Source organism: Balaenoptera acutorostrata, chromosome 14, assembly GCF_949987535.1.
Source record: "Balaenoptera acutorostrata chromosome 14, mBalAcu1.1, whole genome shotgun sequence".
NCBI lineage: Eukaryota > Metazoa > Chordata > Mammalia > Artiodactyla > Balaenopteridae > Balaenoptera > Balaenoptera acutorostrata.
Genome location: NC_080077.1, coordinates 51,085,983 through 51,112,188, shown reverse-complemented (window position 1 = coordinate 51,112,188; position 26,206 = coordinate 51,085,983). Strand labels below are relative to the sequence as shown.

Below are 26,206 nucleotides of genomic sequence, written 5' to 3'. Positions count from 1 at the left end.
GCAGCCCTCAACCAATAACTGATGGGAGTTGGTGAATAAATACCCCAGCTCCCTTTCCCCTTACAAGGAATAACTGGGACAGACATCCAAGCATTCCCCAGTGAATTCAGCCCACAGAGAAATTTGCTTGATAATATTCCCTTTATTAGCTTCCTTCCCTTTCCTGCTGTTGTTTGCTAGATTATTGCCCATGTAAATGATTTGTCCTCAAATTTTGTCTCAGGATCTACTTCTGGGTGAACAAAACTAAGACCAGGTTCGAATGAAAGTCCTTAATTATAGTATAACATAATAATTGAAAACTAAATATTGGAAAACCAGAGTTCTACAGTTATTTCGAGTTGTTATCCTAAATAAAAACATTGTGCAAATACTTAACTCATGTTCAGAAGAGTTGGTTTCCATTATGAAGTGGAACAGAACTAAATATTTTTCCCAGTTAAAAGATCTAAGTCAATGCAAAATGCCAGAACTGACATGGCCATGTTTCTAGTTTTTAATAAAAAGGGTCCCAAACTATGAAAGAAAATGTAAAATAATAAATAATTAAATATTAATTTAAAAATTTGTAATTTCTCAATTTTGAATTTACAATATAATCCCTAATGCCACATTATGGATTTTAAATTTTAAAGTTTCCTTACACTTATAGCAGTTGAGAAATCCTCTAGCAGTGGGTTCTGCGGTTAACAGGGGGCCCATCTCCTGGGAAACCTAGCACTTCTGCCTAGGCTGGGTTAGCTGTCACTAGAGTACATCTTACATCTCACAGTAGGTGCTCAGTACTTATCTGTGGAATGAAGACATTGATACTTGAAAAGGGAAGTGGGTTTAAAAAGCGGAATTTACGGAGATCCCGAAGTTTAGTTTTGCAAGAAAAGGAACTGGTCTGGGGTTCCCACAGGAGGTGGGATCCCATTCGTGCGACACCCAAATGCATCTGAGCGGTGGGCTCCGACCCCTACTTACCTGGCCGCAGCGGACTCCAGCGGACCCCACCAGCAGGCCTTAGCCGCCTCCCGGGACTCTCTGTGGAGCGGTTGCCAAGGGATCTGCTGAGCGGTTGCCAAGGGAACCCAGAGCTGAGAAGAGCGCAAAGCCTCTCGGGGGGCGGGGCCTCGGGAGGTGGGGCTGTGATTTATTTTCTCATTTTCAATATTCACTTTTGTACCTAATTTTGTATTCATAATTAGAATACACTCTTTTCACAAAAATGGAAGGTGATGGTCAAAGAAGGTACATGTATTGTCTATTTATGTTCACGCACATCCAAAGGAAGAAAGCTTATTTTAATGCAGAACTACAAAGCCAGTGCTACACTGCACTGCATTACACTCGGCAGTTCATTTTTAGAATTTACAGATGGTTAACCTCGTGCACAAGTATGTGGCAAAGTTGGAAATTTCCAACTTTAGATGATTCAAAAAAAAATTGCTTGAACCACACACCCTCTGGACAATGTGGGTTTTGTTGACTCTCCTAAGGGTAAAATAGACAACAAAGAGAGCGAGGGCGGGGGGGAAACACAGACACTCAGTGAAAGAACGTTGTAGGTTTCCAAGAACTCAAGGGCAGAAGCAGGCAGGGAAAAACAGACCAACTTGGGAATGGATCTATCTGCAACTCGGAGAACCTCTTCAAAAGAAGCAATCCAGTCCCAAAAGATCCACTTTTCTAAAGAGAAGGACCAGATAAACGAGAGATTCAACTAAACCAGCAGCTCTTTTCCCCGCCCACTTTTTCTCTTGCCAGTACCAAAGATGGCGCTCTTTGCTTCCTCCCTCGGCAGTACGCAGGTTCTGGGAACCTCTACACGACCTCTCTATGGTGCATCCTCCAGCCCCGCCCCCTCCGTGCCTGGGGCTGGGCTTGCCTGGAGGTGGGGCGTAGGATCCGGAAACACTTAAGCAGTATTAGTTGGTCGTCTATGTATTTATCGCCCAGGCGGTGTTTTTCCCGGTTGAAGCTGGGGTGCAGGGTCTGAGACGTCTTCTCTTCGAGTCTCCTGGGGCAGTCCAGAGGCTGCCACAACCTGGGCCGCGGCCTGGGTCCCTGCCGTGGGGGCCCCCATTAGCTCGGGCCATGCCCGCAGCCGCCGCCCCCATTATCAGCTCGGTTCAGAAACTGGTCCTGTACGAGACTAGAGCTGTGAGTACTCTGCGCAGTGGAGCGCGGGCGGGAGGATGGCGGCCGAGCAGGTGTGGGGCAGAGGCAGCATTTCCCCCCCCGCCCCCCCCCCCCATTTTCCCAATTCTCTAATCCCAGCGGCGGGAATATGCCTGAGGGGGCTTCGCCCAGTTATCGCACCCAGGGCTTTTGCACGTAAACATTTCCACTTAAAAGCCACGGTCGGAACACACTGGCAACAGGTGTTTGTGGTATCTCAGTAACTGTTAATGAGGTTTTATACGAGTTACTGAAATTCTTTGCAACTTTCAGGAAGTCTTAGAGTTCTACAGTTCACTGGTTACAATACAGCCAGGGGTATGGAGAATGTTTTTGACCTGTGAATCGGTAACTTGTCTGTTTTCCTATTCTATGGCATAGCATCGCTATGATTTATGTTAATTACGTGCGCTTTTATTGCTGACAGTTTTGGTTCTCTTTATTTGAAAGGAAAGAAAAACTTATTCTGTTTAAAGACAGTTGATTTGTTGGGGTAACATTATTTTGCTTTTCTCTTGACTTTTTTCCAACACATTTTATTTTGTTTTATTACTTCAAATTGCCATGAAAATAGTTGCTAGTAGAATAAGCAGATTCGTTTTTATGTTTAGGTTACTAGTTCCCTAAAATTTAGGGAATGGTGTTTATAGACATACGTACTTTGTCGTTTGTGTGGTTGGAAAATAAAGTATACTTTTTAAAATTGGGGTAACAGTGATATTAGGGTCTGTGTTTAAATTACACTTTATGGTAACAAGATTGCATGTGCTGGAAACGTGCACAGTACTCTTCCTTGTGCTATAGAGTGTCTTATAAGGCACAGTCAGTGGAACTTGGGTTGTCTCTACTAGATAGAAGAGTATAAGAAGGTACTTATCCTAACAGTTTCTCAGTTATAACAGGGTCCTAATAGGTTGTCTGCCTCAGGTCATCATTAGTGTAGAAACACTGTTGACCCTAAATTAGTTTTGGTGACAACTTCATTTGATTAGATCCAGACCAGAAGATGAAATTACCTAATATACTGTATTTGCAAATATCTTCAGTTGTCCTCTGAGGAGAGCTGTACAGAAGTATCATTTTGAAACAAAACCTTCTGCTTTCTGTACAAGTGCTGATAAATGTCCCTAGGTAGAAACATACATACTATATTTAAAACACAGAAATTTCAGCCCATTAATAAGCTGAACATTCATGAGGACTGGCTGAGATGTGAGTGTTCTTTCTAAAGCACAATTCATATTATAGGGCTTTTCTGCTCAGAACCCTTCAGTGGCTCCCATTCTGAGGAGAGTAAACTCTGTATCTCTTAGTTGCCTGTTTAGTTACTGGCAACTAAATAGATCCTAGGAATTAAAAACAAATGGTAGCAGGTTGTATTAATGAGACTAATAGCTAATGCTTTTGGAAGAGTTCTATGCCAGGCACTGGTCAAAGCACTCTACATACTTTATTATTTAATCCTCATAAAACTTCTAAGGGGCAAATGTTGTTGCTATTCCTGTTATTATTTGGTGAAGAAGAAAAATGAGGCAAAACAGGTTAGGACGGTGCTGTTGAATAGTGTGGGCTGGCCGCTGGTGCCAGGCATAGATAGTTTGTAACTGGATGGCAACAAATTGCATGTAGAAATTGAGAGTGATTAGAAACTTATACAGCAATTTGACAGAGTAATTGTATTTCAGATGAATCAGCTAAACATTGGGTTTATGGTTTATGTGTTTGGCTTTCTGTTTTTAGCTTTGTTATGGAAATTTCAAGCAAATACAAAGTAAACAGAATAGTATAATAAACTCCCATCTAGCCATCACCCAGCTCCAGAATTACCAACATTCTGTCATCCTCTATTATCTGTAACTTGTTCCAGTTCCCACCCACAACTTATTATTTTATATGGTTCTTTTTCTTTAAAATTTATGTAAATCGAAATGCACAAATCTAAGCTATAGAATTTGGACAGAAGTATACATGTGTTAACCACACGCTTATGTTGCTGTGGAAAGTTCCCTTGTGTCCCTATCCAGTCAACTGCTCCCTTTCCCTTCCTGGCAACTAATATTCTGTTTTTTAAATGTTAGATTAGATATGCCTGTTCAAGAATTTTATGTGAATGGAATTGTACAGTACACACTCATCTAGTGTCTTTTGCTCAGCATAATGTCTTTGAGGTTCATCCATGTTGTTGTGTGTATCAGTAGTTTGTTTCTTCTTCTTATTGAATAGTTGTCCATTGTATACATATTCCACAATTTGTTTATGTTTTCCCTATTGACTTAGACTGTTTCCACATTTAGACTGTTGTTAATAAGCCAGCTGTGAACATTCTTGAACAGTTATATTTGTAGACATATGTTTTCACTTCTCCTGGGTAAATACCTCTAAATGAAATTGCTGGTCATAGGATTGATGTTAGGTGGTTGCACCATTTCACACTCCCATCAGCAAGGTATAAAAGTCTCCATTGCTCCATATCATTGCCGGCATTTAGTGTTGTCAGTCTTTTTAGTTTTAGTTATTCTAGCGGTGTATAATGGCATCTTATTATGGTTTTAATTTGCATTCCCCTAATGACTAGTGATGTTGAACATCATTTCATGTACTTATTGGCTATGTTTATATCTTCCTTTTTGAAGTGTCTGTTCAAGTCTTTTGCCCACTTTAAAAAATTAGACTGTTTGCCTTTTTATTATTGATTTGTAGGAGTTCTTTATATATTATGGAATCAAGTCCTTCATGATATATGTATTGTGAATATTTTCTTTCAGTCAGCGGCTTGCCTATACATTTTATTAATGATCTTTTTTTCAGCTTTATTGAGGTATAATTGACAAAATTGTAAGATATTTAAGGTGTGCAATGTGATGATTTTATGTATATATATAAAATTTTATATACATATATACACATTGTGTTAGCAATCTGTTGATGAACAGAAGTTTTTAATTTCAATGAAGTATAATTTATCAGTTTTTTTCTTTCGTAGTTATTGCTTTCTGTGTCCTATCTAAGAAACCTTTGCCTACTCCCTGAGCACAAAGATATTTTCCTATGTTTCCTCTAAAAGATTTATACTTTTAACTTTACTTTTAGGGATGTGTTTCATATTAAATTAATTTTGTGTATGGTGTGATGCAGGGATTGCATTACTTATCTATTGTGGTGTAACAAATTACCTCCAAACTTAATGGCTTTAAACAATAACAAAGGGGCTTCCCTGGTGGCACAGTGGTTAAGAATCTGCCTGCCAATGCAGGGGACACGGGTTCGAGCCCTGGTCTGGGAAGATCCCATATGCCGCGGAGCAACTGGGCCCGTAAGCCACAACTACTGAGCCTGCGCATCTGGAGCCTGTGCTCCGCGACAGGAGAGGCCGAGATAGTGAGAGGCCCGCGCACCGCGATGCGGAGTGGCCCCCGCTCGCGGCAACTAGAGAAAGCCCTCGCACAGAAACGAAGACTCAACACAGCCAAAAATAAATAAATAAAATAAATAAAATAAAAAAAAAAAATAAATTTATTAAAAAATATATAAACAATAACAAACATTTCGTATTTCACAGTTTCAGTAGATTGGGAATCTGGGTGTGACTTAGCTGAGAGCTTCTTACTCAGGATCTCATGAAGTTGCAGATGTCAGGTGGGCTACAGTGCTCTAGACTGGGCTGGAGGATTTACTTCCAATATGGCTCACTCACATGCTTGGCAGTTGAGCTGGTTGTTGACAAGAGACTTCAGTTCCTCACCTAATGGGCATTTCCATAGGACTTCTTGAGTGTCCTTATGATGTGGTAGCTGGATTTGTCCAGAAAGAATGATCCAAGAGAAACAAGGGCGAAGCTGCAATGTCTTTTGTGACCTAGCCTCAGAAGTCACACGCCATCATTTCTGCAATATCCTATTGTTCATGCAGACCAGCCCTGTTCTGTGGCAGGGGACTATACGAGGTCATGAATACCAAGAGATGAGAGTCTTTAAGGGTTCTTGGAGGCTGGCAACCACAGGGATTGAGGTTCACTTTTTTCCATACATCAATTGTCCAGCCTCATTTGTTGAAAAGATTATCTTTTATTTTATTGAATTTTTTGGTATTCTTGTGAAAAATTAGTTGAAGAAATGTGAATTGATTCCTAAACTCTCTATTTTGTTCCATTGATCCATTTGTTCTTCTTTATGGCATTTCCACCTTGTCTTGCTTATTATGGTTTTATAGTAAGTGTTGAGATCAGGAAGTGTAAGTTTTCCAACTTTATTTTTTTCCAAAGTTGTTTTGCCTCTTCTAGATCCTATGCATTTCCATATGAATTTTACAATCAGCTTATCAATTTATAATAAAAAGCCTGTTGGGATTGTGATTTGGATTTCATTGAATCTATAAATCAGATTTGGGGAGAACTGAATCTTGATAATATTGAATCTTTCAATTCATGGTGTATTTCTCCATTTAATAGGTCTTTACTTTTTCTCAGCAATATGTTGTAGTTTTCAGTGTAGAAGTTTTATATGTCTTTAAAAAACCTATTCCTAAGAAGTATTTTATGAACTTTTATACTATTGCAAATGGAATTTTAAATTTGATTTAACAATTGATCATTGCTAGTATATAGAAATTGCTTTTTGTATATTGATCTTATATCCTGAAACCTTGCTAAACTCACTGTGTTGAGAAGCTGGAGCTGGTGTATTGAATTAAGAATATGCAGATTATGACTTGCTGAATGAGGGGGCACAAGCCATCCACAGGGGTTTGGCAGGTAGCTCTCTCAGTATCTGAGCTCTCACTCTGGGGACATGAAACCATGAGCTTGTTTTGATTGAAGGCATAGTTTGAATACATCCACACAAAGGAAGTAGAGTCACAAAATTTATTACTTATATATCTCAGAAATGTTGGGGGGAGGCACAATGAATGGGGGAAGGGCAGTCCTCCATCTCAGTTCACAAGCAAACAGGAGATAGAAAGCAGGGTAGCAAGCACCTAGTACATTTAAGGTGGTTGGGGTAGAGATCACTAACTTTTTGAGGGCTTAGCTCTAAGTGACTGTTTTAAAAGGTGCCCCGGGAAAAGCAAAGCAGGAATTTATGGCAGGACTCCGAAGCTTGGTGTTTATCTAAATGTCCGCACTGTTGGTATGAGCAGGGTAGAACACTGTAAAATGCCTAGGCAGCAACTCAAAATAGTGTTTTTTCTCATCACACTCACTTATTCTAGTAGCTTTTTTGTCATTTCCTTAGCATTTTCTACATGAATATTTCTATCATTTAGGAAGAGGAACACTTCTTCCTTCCCAGTCTGGATGCTTTTTATTTATTTTTTTCTTGTCTTATGACCCTGGCTAGGACTTCTAGTACAAAGTTGAATAGAAGTGGTGAGAGCAGACATTTTCTTGTTTTGTTCCTGATCTTAGAGGAAAAGTATTCAGTCTTTCACCATTAAGTGTGATGTTAGCTGTAGATTTTCATAGATGCCCTTTATCAGGTTGAGGAAGATTTCTTTCCGTTACTAGTTCACTGAGAGGTTTTTTAAAAATTTTATTTTATTTATAAAAGTTCTTTAATGAGTATACTATTTTGTTGACATTTAAATTTCACCAACAATGAGCTCAAGTATATCCTGGCCATATGTTCAGATTTTTGAAATAAAGATAAAGGAACAGACAGCTTTAAGGGTGCAATGTATTTAACACTGCACAATATATTCAACAAATAGGGACAATCTGGTGGGGTGGTTTAACTATATAACTATACACTTAGGAGCACAAGTATAGGGACAAGCACTGCTATTGGAGGAAAAACCCACCATTCAGGACTGAACAGAGGTCCTTGGTTGCTGACAGAATCTCCCCTTGACTTCAGACTTGAGACAAACCAAGGAGTCTATCAGTATGTAAAAACCACTGAATTCAGGACAAACAGGATAGATTGCCAAGAGCCAACTCGGATTGTGAGCTGGGTTAGCTGGAGGCTGGAAATGTTGCAGGTGAAGTCCAGGATCTGTAGATTAGAGCAGCAGACTTCTAAAAAATTCTTGTTTCCAAATAAGTTCCTAAGATGCTTTTCCCAAACAGGAGGAGGTCTTTTTTTTTAAAAATCATGAATAGATGTTGAAATTTGTTACATGTTTTTTCTGCATCTGTATATGGCATTTCCTTTCTTTGCTTAGTATGGTGGATTACATTAATTCATTTTCAAATGTTAAAAAAAAAACCTTGAGTTTTTTTTGTTTGTTTTTTTTTTGGTATATATTACTTGGTCATGCTGTGTTATTGTCCTCATATATTGCTAGACTCTATTTGCTAATACTTTGTTAAGGATTTTAACTTTTATGGTCAAGCTTTTGATTTATCATTTTCTTTAACATCTTTGTCTGATTTTGGTGTCATGATAACTCTGGCATCATAAAATGATTGAAGTGTTCCTTCCTCTGTTTTCTGAAAGTGGTTGTGTAAGATTGGTATAGTCGATTTACAATGTTATATTAGTTTCAGGTGTACAACATAGTTATTCTATATTTTTATAGATTATATTCCATTTAAACTTATTATAAAATATTGGCTATATTCCCTGTGCTATACAATATATCCTTGTGGCCTATTTATTTTATATATACTAGTTTGTGCTTCTTAATTCCCTACCACTATCTTGCCCCTCCCCCCTTTCCTCTCTCCACTGGTAACCACTAGTCTGTTCTCTATATCTGTTTGAGTCTGTTTCTGTTTTGTTATATTCATTCATTTGTCTTATTTTTTAGATTCTACATATAAGTGATAACATATAGTATTTGTCTTTCTCTGTCTGACTTATTTCACTAAGCATAATACCCTCCAGGTGCATCCATGTTGTTGCAAATGGCAAAATTTCATTCTTTTTTATGGCTGAGTAATATTCCATTTTACACACACACACACACACACACACACACACATCTTTATTCATTTGTTGATGGACACTTAGTTTGCTTCTGTATCTTGGCTATTGTAAATAATGCTGCTGTGAACACTGGGGTGCATTATCTTTTCAAATTAGTGTTTTTGTTTTCTTCAGATATATACCCAGGAGTGGAATTGCTGGGTCATATGGTAGTTCTATTTTTAGTTTTCTGAGGAACCTCCAAACTGTTTTCCATAGTAGCTGCACCAATTTACATTCCCACCAACAGTGTAAAAGGGTTCTTTTTTCTCCACATCCTCACCAATTTGTGTTCTTTTTGATGATAGCCATTCTGACAGGTATGAGGTGATATCTCATTGTGGTTTTGATTTGCATTTCTCTCATGATTAGCATCTTTTCATGTGCCTGTTGGCTGTCTGTATATCTTCTTTGGAAAAATGTCTATTCAGGTCTTTTGCCCATTTCTAATCAGACTGTTTGTTTTTTTAATATGGAGTTGTATGAGCTCTTTGTATATTTTGGATATTAACCCCTTATCAGTCATATTATTGGCAGATACTTCCTCCTATTCAGTAGGTTGTCTTTTCATTTCATTGATAGTTTCCTTTGCTGTGAAAAGCTTTTAAGTTTAGTTAGGTTCCATTTGTTTATTTTTGCTTTTGTTTCCTTTGCCTTAGGATAAAGATCCAAAAAAAATTGCTGCCTATATTTTCTTCTAGGAGTTTTATAGTCTCTGGTCTTATATATAAGTTGAGAATCCATTTTGAGTTTATTACTGTATGTGGTGTGAGAAAATGTTCTCATTTCATTCTTTTTCATGTAGCTGTCTAGTTTTCCCAGCACCCCTTATTGAAGAAACTATCTTTTCTCCATTTTATATTCTTGCCTCCTTTGTCATAGATCAATTGACCGTAAGTGCATGGGTTTATTCCTGGGCTCTCTGTTCCATTGATCTATGTGTCTGTTTTGATTATTGTAGCTTTGTAGTATAGTCTGAAGTTACAGCAACTGATACCTCCAGCTTTGTTCTTTTCTCTCATGATTGCTTTGGCAATTCGGGGTCTTTTGTGGTTCCATATAAATTTTAGAATTATTTGTTCTAGTTCTGTGACAAATATCATGGGTATTTTGATAGGGATTGCATTAAATCTGAAGATTGCTTTCAGTAGTATGGTCACTTTACAATATTAATTCTTCCAGTCCATGAATATAAGATACCTTTCCATTACTTTGTATTATCTTTAATTTCATTCATCAATATTTATAGTTTTGAGAGTATAGGTCTTTCACCTCCTTGGTTAAGTTTATTTAACCCTAAGTATTTTATTTTTTTGATGTGAATTTAAACAAGGTTGTTTTCTTGCTTTCTCTTTCTGATAGATCATTATTAGTGTATAAAAAAGTAACAGATTTCTGTGTATTAATCTTGTATTCTGCAACTTTACTGAATTCATTTATTATTTCTAATAGCTTTTTGGTGGAGATGTTAGGGTTTTCTGTATATAGTATCATGTCATCTGCAAATAGTGACAGTTTTACTTTCTCCCTTCCAATTTGGATGCCTTTTATTTCTTCTTCTTGTATAATTGCTGTGGCTAGGACTTCCAATACTATGTGGCAAGAGTGGGCATCTTTGTCTTGTTCCTGATCTTAGAGGAAAAATTTCAGCTTTTCACTGTGAGTATGATGTTAGCTGTGGGTTTGTCATAAATTGCTTTTCTATGTTGAGATATGTTCCATCTGTATGAACTTTGATTACAATTATTACCATGAAAAGGTGTTGAATTTTGTCAGATGCTTTTTTTGCATCTATTGAGATGATCAGGTGATTTTTATCCTTTGTTTTGTTAATGTGATGTATCACATTGATTGATTTGTGGATATTGAACCACCTTGCATCCCTGGAATAAATTTCACTTGATCATGTGTCTCATCCTCTTTATGTATTGTTGAATTCGGTATTTTGTTGAGGATTTTTGCATGTATATTCATCAGACATATTAGCCTGTAATCTTCTTTTCTTTTCTTTTTTTCTTGTAGTGTTGTTGTCTGATTTCAGTATCATAGAATGAATTTGGGATTATTCCATTCTCTTCAATTTTTTGAATCATTTGAGAATGCTAGGTATTAGCTCTTTATATGTTTGGTAGAATTCCCTTGTAAAGCCATCTAGCCCTGGACTTTTGTCTCCCTGGAGGTTTTTCTTTTATTACAAATTCATTTTTACTACTGTGATCCGTCTTTTCAGATTGCCTATTTATTCCTGATTCAGTCTTGGAAGAGTGTACGTTTTTAGAAATTTAACCATTTCTTCTAGGCTGTCCAATTTGTTAACATATAAATGTTTGTAGTAGTATTCTCTTAAGATTTTTTTGTATCTCTGTGATATTGGTTGTTATTTCTCATCTTTCATTTCTAATTTTGTTTGATTGGGTCCTGTGGGTTTTTTTTTCTTGATGAGCCTGGCTAAAGGCTTATCAGTTCTGTTTATCTTTTCAAAGAAACAGCTCTTGTTTTCATTGATCTTTTCTTCTTCTTCTTTTTTGTTTGTCTCTATTTCATCTCTGATCTTTATTATTTCCTTCCTTCTGCTGACTTTGAGCTTTGTTCTTTTTTCCCTTATTCCTTTAGATGGTAGGTTAGGTTGTTTATTTGAGATTTTTCTTGTTTCTTAGGTAGACGTGTATTGCTGTAAACTTCCCTCTTAGGACTGCTTTTGCTGCATGCTGTAGATCTTGGAAAGTTGTGTTTTTATTTTCATTTGTCTCGGGGTACTTTCTGATTTCCTCTTTGATTTCTTCATAGACTCATTGACTCATTGGTTTTTTAGTAGCAGGTTGTTTAGTCTCCATGTGTTTGTGTTCTTCCCGTTTTTCTTCCTGTACTTCATTTCTAGTTTCCTACTGTTGTCTGGAAAAAATGCTTGATATAATTTTTGTCCACTTAAATTTGTTGAGACTTGTTTTGTGGCCTAGAATGTGGTCTGTCCTGGAGAGTGTTCCATGTGCAGTTGAAAAGACTGTGTATTTTGCTGGTTTTGGATGCAAATTTCTGTGGATATCTGTTAATTTCAAAGGGTCTAATGTGTCATTTAAGACTACTGTTTCCTTATTGATTTTTTTGTCTGGATGATCTGTCCATTGATGTAAGTGGGGTGTTAAAGTCCCCTACAACTAGTGTATTATTGTTAATTTCTCCTTTTATGTCTGTTAATATTTGCTTTATATATTTAAGTGCTCCTATATTAGGTGAATATATGTTAATGAATGTTATAGCCTCCCTTGTATTGATCCCTTTATCGTTATATAATGCCCTTCTTTGTCTTTTGTTATAGACTCTGTTTCAAAGTCTATTTTGTCTGATATGAGTATTACTACCCCAGCTTTCTTGTTTTCATTTGCATGAAATATTTTTCCAGCTGTTCATTTTCAATGTGTGTGTTTCTTTAGCTCTGAAGTGAGTGTCTTGTGGGCCTCATATGGATGGGTCTTGTTTTTTAATCTGATCAGGCACCCTGTGTCTTTTGATTGGAGCATTTAGTCCATTGACTTTTTTTTTGTTTTTTTTTAAAAATTTTTGGCTGTGTTGGGTCTTTGTTGCTGCGCACAGGCTTTCTCTAGTTGAGGTGAGTGGGGGCTACTCTTCATTGCGGTGTGCGGGCTTTTCATTGAGGTGGCTTCTCTTGTTGCGGAGCACAGGCTCTAGGTGCACAGGCTTCAGTAGTTGTGGCTCGCAAGCTCTAGAGCACAGGCTCGGTAGCTGTGGCGCTTGGGCTTAGTTGCTCCACGGCATGTGGGATTTTCCCAGACCAGGGCTCAAACCCGTGTCTCCTGCCTTGGCAGGCGGATTCTTAACCACTGCGCCACCAGGGAAGTCCAATCCATTGACATTTTTTTAAAAATTAATTAATTAATTTATTTTTGGCTGTGTTGGGTCTTCGTTTCTGTGCGAGGGCTTTCTCTAGTTGTGGCAAGCGGGGGCCACTCTTCATCGCAGTGCGCGGGCCTCTCACTATCGTGGCCTCTCTTGTTGCAGAGCACAGGCTCCAGACCCACAGGCTCAGTAGTTGTGGCTCACGGGCCTAGTTGCTCCGCGGCATGTGGGATCTTCCCAGACCAGGGCTCGAACCGTGTCCCCTGCATTAGCAGGCAGATTCTCAACCACTGCGCCACCAGGGAAGCCCAAGTCCATTGACATTTAAAGTGATTATTGATAGGTTTGTACTTACTGCCATTTTGTTACTTGTTTTTGTAGTTCTTCTCTCTTCTTTTCTTCTTTTAGTTTCTTCCCTTGTGGTTTGATAGTTTCTTTAGTGGTATGCTTGTGTTTCTTTCTTGATCATTTTTATGTATCTATTGTAGGTTTTTGATTTGTGGTTACCATGTGGTTCATATATGTTGACATATTAACTATATCTACTTGTTTTAAACTGGTAGTCATTTAAGTTCAAGCACATTCTAAAGGTCTATATATTTTTACTCTCCTCCCCACGTTTTGTGTTTTGATGTCATGTTTTATATCTTCATGTTTATCCCTTAACTGTTTGTTGTAGTTATAGTTGATTTCACAATTTTTTTTGTCTTTTAATCTTTATACTATCTTATTTAAGTGATTGATCCACAGTCTTTACTATATATTTCTTTCCTATTGTGATTTTTTCCTTTCTTATAGATTCTTACTTGTTGTAGCCTTTTCTTTTCCACTTAGAGAAAATCCTTTAACATTTTTTTTAGGGTAGGTTTAGTATTGATGAACTGTTTTAGTTTTTGCTTGCCTAAGAAGTTCTTTATCTCTCCTTCAATTCTGAATGATAATCTTGCTGGGTAGATTATCCTCAGTTAAAGGTTTTCTTTTTCAGCATTTTATATATATATAATGCAACTCCCTGTGGCCTGCAAAGTTTATGCAGGAAAATCAGCTGATAATCATATCGGATTTCCTTTGTGTGTGACTCCTTGTTTTTCTCTTGCTACCTTTAGAATTTTCTTTTTTTCTTTAACTTTTGCCATTTTAATTGTGATATGTCTTGGTGTGGGTCTCTTTGGCTTCATCTTTTTGGGGACTCTGTGATTCCTGTGCCTGGATATCTGTTTCTTCTTCAAGTTCAAGAAATTTTCAGTCAATTTCATCAAATACATTTTTTAAAAAAGATTTATTTATTATTTATTTTTTTAAAATTTATTTTTGGCTGCATTGGGTCTTAGTTGTAGCATGTGGGATCTTCGTTGAGGCACGTGGGATCTTTCATTGTGGCGCGTGGGCTCTTTGCAGCACGTGGGCTTCTCTCTAGTTGTGGCATGCGGGTTTTCTCTTCTCTAGTTGTGGCACGCAGGCTCCAGGGTGTGTCAGCTCTGTAGTTGTGGTGTGCAGGTTCCAGAGCACATGGGCTCTGTAGTTTGTGGCACGCAGCCTCTCTAGTTGAGGCATGCCAGCTCAGTAGTTGTGGTGCATGGACTTAGCACCGCGCCGCATGTGGGATCTTAGTTCCCTGACCAGGGATTGAACCCATGTCCCCTGCATTGTAAGGCAGATTCTTTACCACTGGACCACCAGGGAAGTCCCTCAAATACATTTTTGACCCCTTTCTCTCTTTTCCTCTGGCACCTCTATAATGTGAATATTTGTACACTTGATGTTGTTTCAGAGGTTCCTTAAACTGTTTTCATTTTTTAAATTTGCTTTTTTTTTTTTTTTTACTTCCTAGATTGGGTGATTTGCATTATACTATATTCCAGATCACTTATGCGTCCTTCTGCATCATCTAGTCTGCTGTTAATTCCTTTTAGTGTTTTTCAGTTATTATATTCTTTTGTTCTGACTGGTTTTCTTTTTATATTTTCTAGTTCCTTGTTAAAATTCTCAGTTTGTTCATCTATTCTTTTCCCTAGTTCAGTTAGCATTCTTATTACTAATGGTTTGAACTCTTTGTCTGGTAAATTACTTATCTGTGTTTCTTTAGTTGTTTTTTGTGTTTTTTTTCCCTCGTTCTTTTATTTGAAAGAAATTCCTCTATCTTCTCATTTCACTTAACTTTCTCTGCCCTATGAAATTAGGTGAAATAGTTACCTAGCCTGGTATTGAATGGTGTCCTTTAGTGGGAGTGTCCCTATACAGTCTGCATGTACCCAGTGGCTTTGGTGCGAGAACTAGATCTGTTGTGAGCATGAGTCATGTCTTCCCCCATGGTGTGCTGGTAGCTATCACCTTGGTAAGAGGTGGGCCTGGGGATGGAGGGGTTGGAGCGACAGCCAAGTGTGAACCAGGGCTTCTCTCTGCTCATTGGCCTACACCACCCTATCGGTGGTGGGGTCACATCCCAAGTTGCTGGAGGGTCAGGTCTGAGCTGGTTCTGTTGCCTCTAAGTGTGTGCTCTCCCCCCTCCCAGCTTTGGCACCTTCACCCCAGAGGGGAGCAGTGCTGGAGAAAGCGGGGCCAGAGTGGGTGCCTGCTGTAGGCCAGGGCACACTAGGGCAGTCTCAGCACAGCAATCAGAGTTCCATATTGCTTCCAATTTTTTGCCTCCATGAGCACCAGGAGTGGCTGCCCTTGTCCCATTCAGGTGTCCTGCTGGTCCAAGCTGGCTCTGTCCCCCAGAGTTGCACACTCTCCTCAGTTGCAGCAACCTTTACCCTAGTGTTCCATAGAGCAAGAGAGTCTGGAGCCAGTGCTTAGCTCAGGCCAGCGCACGGTCATGGGAAGCTGGCCAGAATCCTGGTCAGTTTCAATCCGCTTCCTCTGCCTTGTTTCAGGAGTAAGCGAGCACGTGTGTGCTCTTCACAAGTGGAGTCTAGGTTTTTACAGCCCTGCTGTCAGTCCCACTGGTTTTCAAACCAGTTAAGAGGACTTGTCTTCCTGGTGTCAGACCCCAGGGCTGGGGTGCCCAATATGTGGTTTGAACTGCTCACCCGCTGGGGAGGATATCTCCAAGCCCATGTAACCCCCTCCTCTTCTGTGTCCCCTCCCAGGGGCCCAGGTCCCAAACTGATTGCTTCTCTTCCCTTCCTACTCGACACCATGTGCTCTTTCTTAGAGTCTTGGCTGTGTAAGAGTCTTTCTGCCAGTCTCCAGTTTGTTTTCAGTGAGAATTGTTCCACATGTAGATATATTTTTGGTGTGTTCATGGGGAGAGGTGAGCTCTGCATCCTCCTATTCTGCCATCTTGGTCTCCTTCCTGTTTGATTTTTTAAAAGTTTGCTGGAATTTACTACTGAAAGCATTTGGACTTGGAGTTGCTTTGTTGGGCAAATTTTGATAATGAATCATTTTTTATAGTAGGTATAGGGCTATGCAGAATTTCAGTGGGTCTTGAATCACTTCTGATAAGTTGTGTTTTTCAGTAAAATTTTCCATTTCATCTTAGTTGTTGAATTTACTGGCATCAAGTTGTTCATAATATTCCCTTATTAACCTTTTGATCTCTATAGGATTTGTAGTGAAGCTCCTTCTTTCATTCCTGACATTGGTGTTTTGTGTTCTTTATCATTTTTTTGGATCCACCTTGCTAGGCATTTATCAATTTTATTACCCTTTTGAAAGAACCAACTTCTGACTTGGTTAATTTTCTCTATTGTTTGTTTTCTGTTTAATCAATTTTTGCTCTTAGGCTTATAGATAAGCCTCTTCCTCTTACAGATTTTGGGTTAATCAGTTCATTTTTTTTAGCTTCATAAGGTACAAATTTAGATCATTGACTTAATTTTTTTTTTCTAATACAAAGCATTTAAAACTATAAATCTAAGTAAAAAAATAGTCAAAAGACTATGGAAGAAGTATTAGTAGCCTGAACAATAGATAAAGCAGTATATCCTTATATACAAATTTTTTTTTTTTTATAAAACAATCTGAAAAATAAAACACCTGACAAAAAAGGACAAGGACCTGAATAGGTGATTTGCCAAAAATGTATGAATATGAAATGATGTTCAACTTGCTAATAATTAAAGCAATAATGTGAAAATAGATTCCCATTTTTCACTTGTCAGAATGGCAAAGATTGGAAAGATTGACCAAAGTCATTGTTGACAAGTGTATGAAAGAAATGGGCATTCTTGTTTTGGTTGGTGGGGAGGGTATTAATTGGTTGTGAAGGAGTTAGGGGACACATTGAGGAACAAAAGAGACAGTGAGCAAGATAGTGTGCCTCTTGTACTGAGCCTTCATTTAGAAGAGTAATTCGGTAGAATTGCCCGGAGGTGAGGTTCATGTTGGTATTGTCACCTTGTGTTTAGAGGTGGATTTTGAGGACTGTTTGGAGAGGAAAGGGAGATGGGTTGCTAGATAGCGTGCAGGAGATACAGTTCTGGCCTTGGGAAGGTTCTGCTTCCTCCAAAGCTTTACCTGTTCTCTCTGGCACTCAGCACCTTCATGTTGTCCTTTGGCTCATGTGACCCAGGCCTACAGATAAACTAAGGCCAGATCCAGCCCTGATGCTCATACACCCCAGTGCAACCAGGAGTTGCCCACAGGTGATTTAGCAATCTGAAGTTATCCTGGAAAAAACCTGCAGTTTACCTTAGATGATTTCCAGTTTCTAGCCCTTAATACATGATGCTCTAGGGGTCTTATCATTGCAATAAGTGACCATTTCATAACAAAGAAATGAACACATAGCAGTTAACTTTAAAATTGGTAGCTGAACAGAACTGTGGCAGATTTTTGTGTCTGCATGATTTTTGTGTCTGCATGTGTTTTGTGGGAGTGAAGCTGTTAAGATAATTTTTACTTTTGCTAGCTCAGAATTGTTAGTGTGTGTGTATGTATCTTTGTGTTTATTTAATTCCTGCCTCGTTCTAAAAAGATTTAAGGAAGCTTCTCCCTCCTCCCCACCCCATCACACGAAATAGAATAAAATAAGTAAGAACCACTTCATGAGGAATGTACCTTATTTAATTAGCCCTTGATATTAGTCTTGATTTGGGAATTAGGGGATAGGAGAGGACAGCATAGGATGTGGTTCACTAAGGGACTGTGGAACTGGGAACCAAATGATATAAACTGGAGAGAGAATCATGGTGATGATAGCAGATTTAGAAGATTTGGTTGGAGGTGACAAAGTTTCCACTTGTTTCTAGAGGTGATTTGACACTTGCCCATCAGTAAAGCCCTGAAGCTGTGAGGAGTGTGAACTTGGCGACATCCCTCTCTGAGTATCAGAGGCTCCTTTCTCTTTCTGGGCTGTGTTACCTGGTTGTGGGATTGCTGGAATCAGAGAGGTGGCAGGCCTGAAAAACTGTTAAAGATTGTGAGAAGTAACTTCGTGATGATCTTTAAAAATAATACCTTTATTCTGAAAGTTCAAGTGAAGTTTAGCATTAATAGAAGCTGTCAGACAACCTAAAATGTCTCCTCTTTCAAGGAGGCTGATTTTTCTTCCCTCAGCTGAAAAGTGAGTGATTAATTAGCCTGTCATTATCAAAGGAGATGATAATGTTAGTAGATACCGAATTTCCTGTTAAGTGGATTACCTATTGTATTCCATTTGGAGTTCAGGTATATATTTTAGAAAGACATTCATCTTTAAACCAAGTCACCACTGTTAAAGCTACATATTGAAATCTTAAGCTTTTTCTTGATACTTAACTTTCAGAAGAGAGCCAGGTCAGATCATCTTCTATCTTAATAGGCATTTTAAGGTAGCTTTTTTTGGTATCCTAATTTTCCACCCCAGTTCTTGCCAAACCGCCACCCCCCAACAAATCTACTAATATACACAGATGTTCTCCCCCGTGGAGTCAATTCATCTCATCCGCGTGTATGCATGCATTCAGGCAGTCTAGCTGATGCGTGCCTGATCTATGGAAGTCTTGTACACTCCAATTACTGCTCCCTTTTCCTTCCCGGTTGCTTTTGGGCATTTTATTTACCTCCTTTTTCACCTTCACCATTTGAACTTCAGACTGCCAGTACTTGAGATGACCTTTCCTTCTTCCTACAATCTCGAGTTATTACTAAGAACTTACAATGAATTTAACCCCAACTTTCCAGATGTGTAAGTCTCTTCTCTGCACATTCACGCATGTTAGGTATTCTTACTGGCTTCATCTTCTTGAAGCAGTGGCTGAAATCTGGACTGGTTGCTCCCAAGGCCTCCAGCACAGCCGCCATCCTGGATCTCCCTTGACCATCATTCAACAACCTCTCTTGTGATGATCTCCTGACTTTCCCAGAGCCTGTATTTTTTTCTTTCTTGATTTATGCTCTCATTTTGGTGGAGCACCTCCTTCAGTTGTTTCATGAGAAAGTGAAACTGTGTAACTCAGATTGGGACTTGAACCCACAGGCCGGGACTCGAATCCAGACAAAACCCAGGTTGGGACTTGAACCCACAGTCTTTTAACTGAGATCACACCCTGGTCTCAGGACTTAATGAAGCTCAGGTTCTTGATGTCTCATCGCAGAAAGAATTCAGGGAGAGACAGGTTGATAGGTAAGAAGTGGATTTATTTAGAGGGAAACACACTCCACAGACAGAGTGTGCACCGTCTCAGAAGGCAAGAGAGGCACCAGGGTACAGGGTTGTCAGTTTAGGGGTGGATAATTTCATAGGCTAATGGGTAGGAGGAGTGTTCCAGCTATTTTGGGGAGGGGGTGGGGATTTCCAGGAATTGGGCCACCGCCCACTTTTTGACCTTTATGGTCTTGGAACTGTCATGGTGCTTGTGGGTGTGTCATTTAGCTTGCTGATATGTTACAATGCACGTATACTGAGGCTCAAGTCTAGTGGAAGTCGACTCATCTGCCATCCTGGACCTATTTGGTTCTAATCAGTTTATGTCATGTCCTCGAGCTATGTCATTCTTTTAAAGGTTGTGCTCTACCCCCTTCCCTCCTGTTTCAAAAGGGTTCATGGACAGGAATTTTTTTGAGCCCATACATTTCTGAAAATGTCCTTATCCTACCCTCAGGTTTGATTGATAGGTTTAATATTGAATTAAAGATTGAAATTAATTTTCCCTTAAAAATTTGAAGGCATTATGTCCCTGTCTTCCACCTTCAGTGTTGCTGTGGGGCCTTTCTAGTGTTCATTCATTCATTCATTTATTTATTTATGGCTGCGTTGGGTCTTTGTTGCTGTGTGCGGGCTTTCTCTAGTTGTGGTGAGTGGGGGCTACTCTTCATTGCAGTGCACAGGCTTATTGCGGTGGCTTCTCTGTTGCAGAGCATGGGCTCTAGGCATGCGGGCTTCAGTAGTGTGGCACGTGGGCTCAGCAGTTGTGCCTCGCAGGCTCAGTAGTTGTGGCGCACGGGCTTATTTGCTCCACGGCATGTGGGATCTTCCTGGACCAGGGCTCGAACCCGTGTCTCCTGCATTGGCAGGCGGATTCTTAACCACTGAGCCACCAGGGAAGTCCCAGTGTTGCACTATTCTTGATCTTTAGTTTGAAGCCTTTTTTTTCCTCTTTAGAAGCTGTGCTAGCTCCTTTTTAGCTTCAGTTTTCCGAAATTTTACACTCCTACCTCCAGAGATAAAAGATGCCACAAATTTCCGTGCCTTTGGAGATTCTGTAGTATAAATTGGATTGCTTCTTGACTCCCCACTGCTTTCTTGGGCATGCTTTTCAGTTTCAAATGATTTTTTTGCTGCTACTTCACTCTTTCTCTTGCCCTTGGGGCTTATGTCTAAAAAAAATGACCATAAAAAACTATTATGATTTTCGTAACATTTCTGGGAGGAACAGAGGTGTTCACTCCTCTGTCTTTACCCGGGAGGCTACCCATTTGCTCTCCACCCAGCTCTGCTGTGGATTTTGCCCCTGCTTCACGGGGACTGCCCCTTGCCCCTGGAACAGCCACTCACAAGCTCCTATTGTCAGACCCCCTGGACGCTTCTCTGTCCTCATCTTTCTTGACCTCTCAGCAGCATTTGATGTGGCAGTGACCGCTCCCTTCTTTTCCAAATCATGTCCTTCCTTTGCTTTGATGACTCTAGCTGTCCTGGGGTTTTTCCCAATCAGTGGTCCTTCCTCTCAGTCTTCCCAGCAGGTTCCTTCTCCATATTCAGCCTCTAAATAATTTTATTTAGATTGCCTCAGGTTAGGGGTGTTTTTGTTTGTTTTTTTGGGTTTTTTTGGCTGCTTCACTTTAAATGCAGTTTATGTGCTGATGACACCCTCTGAAGTCTCTCCTCTAAGCTCCAGACTCAGTTCCCACTTGATCCCTTTGGGAATGTTGTAAACAGAAATCTTGTTTTTCCTTCAAACCTGCTTCTCCTCCAGTCCAGCCTACATCCGTAAACGGCACCACCATGTAGCTAGTTGCTCATCAAGCAAAAGTAATTGGATTGATTACTCCTTCTTTTCCAGTTTAATCCATTAGCAAGTTCTATGCCCAAAATCTATCTTCAATTTATCTTTGCCCTTAGGTGTCTAGCCCAGTGCCTGGCGCATATGAGACATTCACTGGTAAATGGCCAAGTGAATGATGTCAATAGGGAACCAGGAAAATTGGTGTTAAAAATGTGAACCTTTAAAAATGTTCTGAAAGACAGTCTTTGAAAGTAAAGGCAGAGAGACTGTTCTAGTTTAAAAGACATTTTTTAAAAAAGACCTGGGACTTCCCTGGTGGCGCAGTGGTTAAGAATCCGCCTGCCGATACAGGGGACACGGGTTTGAGCCCTGGTCCGGGAAGATCCCACATGCCGCGGAGCAACTAAGCCCGTGCAGCACAACTACTGAGCCTGCGCTCTAGAGCCTGTGAGCCACAACTGCTGAAGCCCGTGTGCCTAGAGCCTGTGCTCCGCAACAGGAGAAGCCATCGCAATGAGAAGCCCACGCACCGCAACAAAGAGTAGCCCCCTCTCGGCGCAACTAGAGAAAGCCTGCACGCAGCAACAAAGACCCAACGCAGCCAAAAATAAAATAAATAAATAAATAAGACCTGGTAACCAGATGCAATGCAGGATCCTTGATTGAATTCCGTTTTTTTTTTGTTTTTTAAGCCAGCTATTTGGGGAAATCTGATGGATTGTATATAGGTAATATTGTATCAATGGTGTTATGATTATGTGGGAGTATGTCCTTGTTTTTAGGAAATACAAGTTGAGGTTTTTAGGGATGGTGTATTATGATACCTGCAACTGGTTTTTCACGTGGTTCAGAAGGAAAAAAAGCTTATCTCAAGAAGGAAGGAGGGAGAAAACAAATGCAGCAAAACATTAACAATTGGTGAATCTAGGTGAGTGGTATATGGGTTTTCATTGTACTATTCTGTTCATTTTACTGTGGGTTTGAAAATCTTCAAAATAAAAAAATTAGAAAAAATCAGTGGAGAAGAATTTAAGGAAAAGATATTTCAGGGCAATTTATAAGCCCCCAAATGCTGAAATTCATTTTGAAGCATAATATTAAATATAATAAAGCCTAAGTATATACATAATTATAGAGCTGATTTATTTAACAAGATGGAAATAAAACCAAGTAGAAATAAGGCCTTTCTGGAGAAGTTACTTCTTAAAAATTTGGTGTGAAGGTCGATGGTGAACCGCCCACCAGAGGGCAGTGCAGGAGAGTGATTCTGTGCACAGCTGAGAGCTCTGGTTTTCTTTCTCACTCAACTGGATCCACAAGAGGTCGCTCCTCTTGGCACAAAACATTTTCAAGATTCTTAGACCACTTTAATAGAGAATGTGGTGCGTTTAATGTTGTCCCAGAGGTCCCTTGTCAAGATGCTATATATACGCTCAAGTTCTGACCACCCCTTTGAGTTACTCATTGCTGAGTTCTCCCACGTGTAGGCACGATGCATGTGTTAATAAACTGTTTTTTTTCTCCTTAAAAAAAAAAATAGAGAATGTGGATAGTTGTACTGCTTTCCGTTTCTTTCTCCCCACTCCGATCTGCTTCTGAATTCTTTGGATTTTTGCCTTGACCCCTCTGCTTCGTGGAGTAGACTTCATGCAAGGGTCTGGATAAGATGGGTGTAGATCTGCCCTCCTGTGTGTGCTCCAAAGGCCAATAGTGCATTTGCCCACTCGCATCCCAGGAATTATATCTGTCTTTTTATTACAAACTGCCAAATCATAGTCCTACTACAGTTCATCTTTAGATTCCTTAGGATCTATTGAAATTCTAGGAATTTCACTCAGGGATTTTCCCTCTCTTAAAGCTGTGATGTGCCTTCTTTTACTGAGTGGTTGACTTAAAAGGGCTGCCTTTCTGTGTAGGTAACCAAACAAGATGGGTTAGTATAAATGCTGTAGAAAGTTACCCAGCAGATTAAATGATTAGTCCGTGGTGAGTGGACTAACTTACCCAGTGCCTGTGGAACCAGATTGTGCTACTAGACTAGAATTAAAAACCACAGGGGTTAGGGGGTTAGCCCCAGACTCCTGAGCTGCTTATATTTAGGTGAAGGGGGCAGACCTGCCCCAAACAAATTTGGACAAGGTGCCCAGAGGAAGTGCTAAATTCAGATATAAGCAAAAGTTCTTTGACGGGGGCAGGAGGAGGGGGTGGGTGTCACGTGCCCTATCTTGGCTCAGTACATCAGGTCCTGTCTAGAGGTCCTTCAAGGCCAAACTCAGCATCAGGACAACACCAGCCTCTCCAGCTGGCTTGCTCTGACCCTCCCCAAATGAGTGAAGTGCCCTTCCTGTGTTGTCATCACGTCCAGTTCAGACGTCTATTCAGGGCTGTGAATTTGCATGTTCATCTCTCCTGAGGACAAAGACTGATTACTAATAGATCTGTGCATTTTCCCACTCTGGTTCCATTCCGGTCTTGCATATGCTTTTTTCCCCTCTGGGGTATCTCTTTTTTCCTCTTTTTTGGGGATCTTTTTCTCAAATACAATGGCATAGACTTGCTGACATCTTAAAAAGTAAAGCAAAGAAAAGGAAGTAGCACTCATTGAGTGCCTTCTTTGTGTTGAACACTATTCACTGTGTTAGGTGTTTTATGAGCATCTTCTCCTTTAATCTTGTTCCTCTAACAAATTTGCCAAGCTTCTTCCCCTTTCAGGTCTTTGCACTTGCTATTTCCTTTCCTGGGAACTGTTTTTCCTCAAGTCCTCAAGAAGGTGGCTCCCTTTTCTGCTAACAAACATGTATAGTTTACAAACCATTCTTCTGAGGTTGATTTTATTAGGCTGGTGACCCTGCTCTCCTCTCAGGGGTGGGTAGGGTCTCAGGGAGGAATTCGCTGAGGTCAGCCCGAACACGTTGGACTTCCTCCCTCTCGCTGTGTCCTTGCCCTTCTAGCTGCTTCCCCAGTGCATCCTGGTCACTGGATGTCTCGAATTAGTTTACTAATTTTTATTATAATTGCTTTATTTCTACCTCATGATAATTGGTACCGTCATCCAGACTCTACCTCTCCCTAGGAGATGAGGGATTCAGTATTTTGGTTAGTTTTCCCCTTAAGTCTGGGCTAAGCCATCATCTTTTAACATAGAGTTTTGTTCTTTATAATCTGGAAGTCTAGGTCAGATCTTTATAAACAGATATATACTTAATAATTTAAAAATCCATCTATTTCTACAGATTTAGCATTAAAACAATATAACCAAGTGCTTATATTCTGTTTTACATATCTTCTGTTATAAATTCTTACTTTAAAAAATCTTCCCCATCCTTTGAGGCTCAATTCAAGTCTTAACTCCTCTGACGTTTTCTGCATCTGTAGTACCCAACATTAATCTTTCCTGCTCTGAGATCCTGTGGTCTACATACTTCAGTTTGGCCATTAATCTAGAGAATCTTATTTGTTATTTAATTGCTTTGTGTATCTGTATCTTATGTGACCTATGAGATGGTTAGATGCCAGTTGATGGTGGCAATGTGTTCTCAATTTTTGCAGTGTTGAAAAAGTGTCACTTCAAAGGACTTTTTTGAAGCAAAATATCTTTAAATAATTTATTTTTCCTAATGGAGTTTTACTTATTTTCTTAAACACAATTCAAAACTTACTCATCTGGTTTAGGTTCTCTTAAAAGCATTTTCTTTGAATGTAGAATGATTATTTTTCTGTAGTTTTACACACACTCCAAGGAAGTGTGTCAGAAAAGAAGGAATACTAATTATTTCCTATAGCTTATCTATAAAAAGCCATTTGGGAAAGTACACTCATTTTAATCTTTTATAGGACTTAGGGGTGGATTTTTATAGTTGTTATACTAAAGTCATTTTTAGTCTTCTACAGAAAATTTGTAAAGATTTATTTGATTAAAATGTCAATATTTGATATTGATTTATATCAATTAGCTATAATTGTCTAAGCATTCCTAATTATATGTTGAGCTTTCTAATTCTTACCAGAGCTGCTGCTTCCTGGTAAAGTTGAAACATCAGTCTCCAATCAGTTAGGTTAATCTCTGTATAATATAATTAAATTCATCTGACCTGGTTACTGGGTACATTTTAAATATCAGACTGATGCTTATCATGACACCACTACGAATATTTCAATTTTAAAGTTGACCTTTTAGAATCAGCCTTTAATCTGCCAGATATACTTAACAGAAATATTTCTTTTAAAAAGTAACCTGACTTTACTGTATTTAATTTAAAAAACTGAAGTGACTATAAAATGTGTATAAGGCAAACTGCCTTAAAAAAACTAATGACATTTCTTTTTATTTATAGAGATACTTTCTAGTTGGGAGCAATCATGCAGAAACAAAATACCGTGTTTTGAAAATTGATAGAACAGAACCAAAAGATTTGGTAATAATTGATGATAGGGTAAGTATCTTGAAAACCTGAATACAAACAGAAACTTTCGTACTTGTTGTTTACAGGATATGAAATATCCTTACAGCTTCTAGTGATATATACTTTTTTTTATCATACATCTAAAAATTACAATTTTTCATGGTTGGCTAGAATTTGAATCTCTTATCTGGTTTCTAGAAATTACTGATGTCAGAAAGTATGCCAGAATTACATTTTGTCCCTCATTTTGATTTGTTTTACAAAGCAAACTCTTTGGATAAGATAATGAATATATTTTCTTAAAGGAGTGACATTTTAAGGATTCAGTATAACTCTTAATATTTCATCCACCAAAGAGATTATTTATTACTCTGCTTTAATATGAAGCTACTTGAAGTCACAAAGGACTGGTAGAGTCTCTTCTGATCACTTGCTGGAGAAATGTTAAACTATTCTTATCCAGATGTTATATTATCCAGAGTTGGAAATACAGACTTAATTCAGG

The 26,206-nt window shown here is 39.1% G+C and overlaps 2 protein-coding genes across 3 annotated transcripts in view; one reads left to right on the top strand and one right to left on the bottom strand.

Annotated features, from left to right (window-relative positions):
• The window catches only part of AK9 (adenylate kinase 9), a 123,221-nt gene extending 122,178 nt beyond the window's left edge, over positions 1 to 1,043 (bottom strand). Inside the window, exon 1 of the mRNA XM_057527853.1 lies at positions 970 to 1,043. The gene's annotated coding sequence lies outside the window, so the exon portion shown is untranslated. The remainder of the gene's footprint in view (positions 1 to 969) is intronic.
• Positions 1,044 to 1,870: 827 nt separating this feature from the next.
• FIG4 (FIG4 phosphoinositide 5-phosphatase) overlaps positions 1,871 to 26,206 on the top strand; it is a 135,790-nt gene continuing 111,454 nt past the window's right edge. Inside the window, exons 1-2 of one of the 2 annotated variants that reach the window (XM_007190679.2) lie at positions 1,871 to 2,148; positions 25,633 to 25,731. In XM_007190679.2, coding sequence (XP_007190741.1) covers positions 2,083 to 2,148; positions 25,633 to 25,731 — 165 coding nt within the window. In that variant the 5' untranslated portion in view covers positions 1,871 to 2,082. Of the gene's footprint in view, positions 2,149 to 22,155; positions 22,227 to 25,632; positions 25,732 to 26,206 lie in introns of those variants that run through there. The other variant, XM_057528160.1, reaches the window with a different exon arrangement.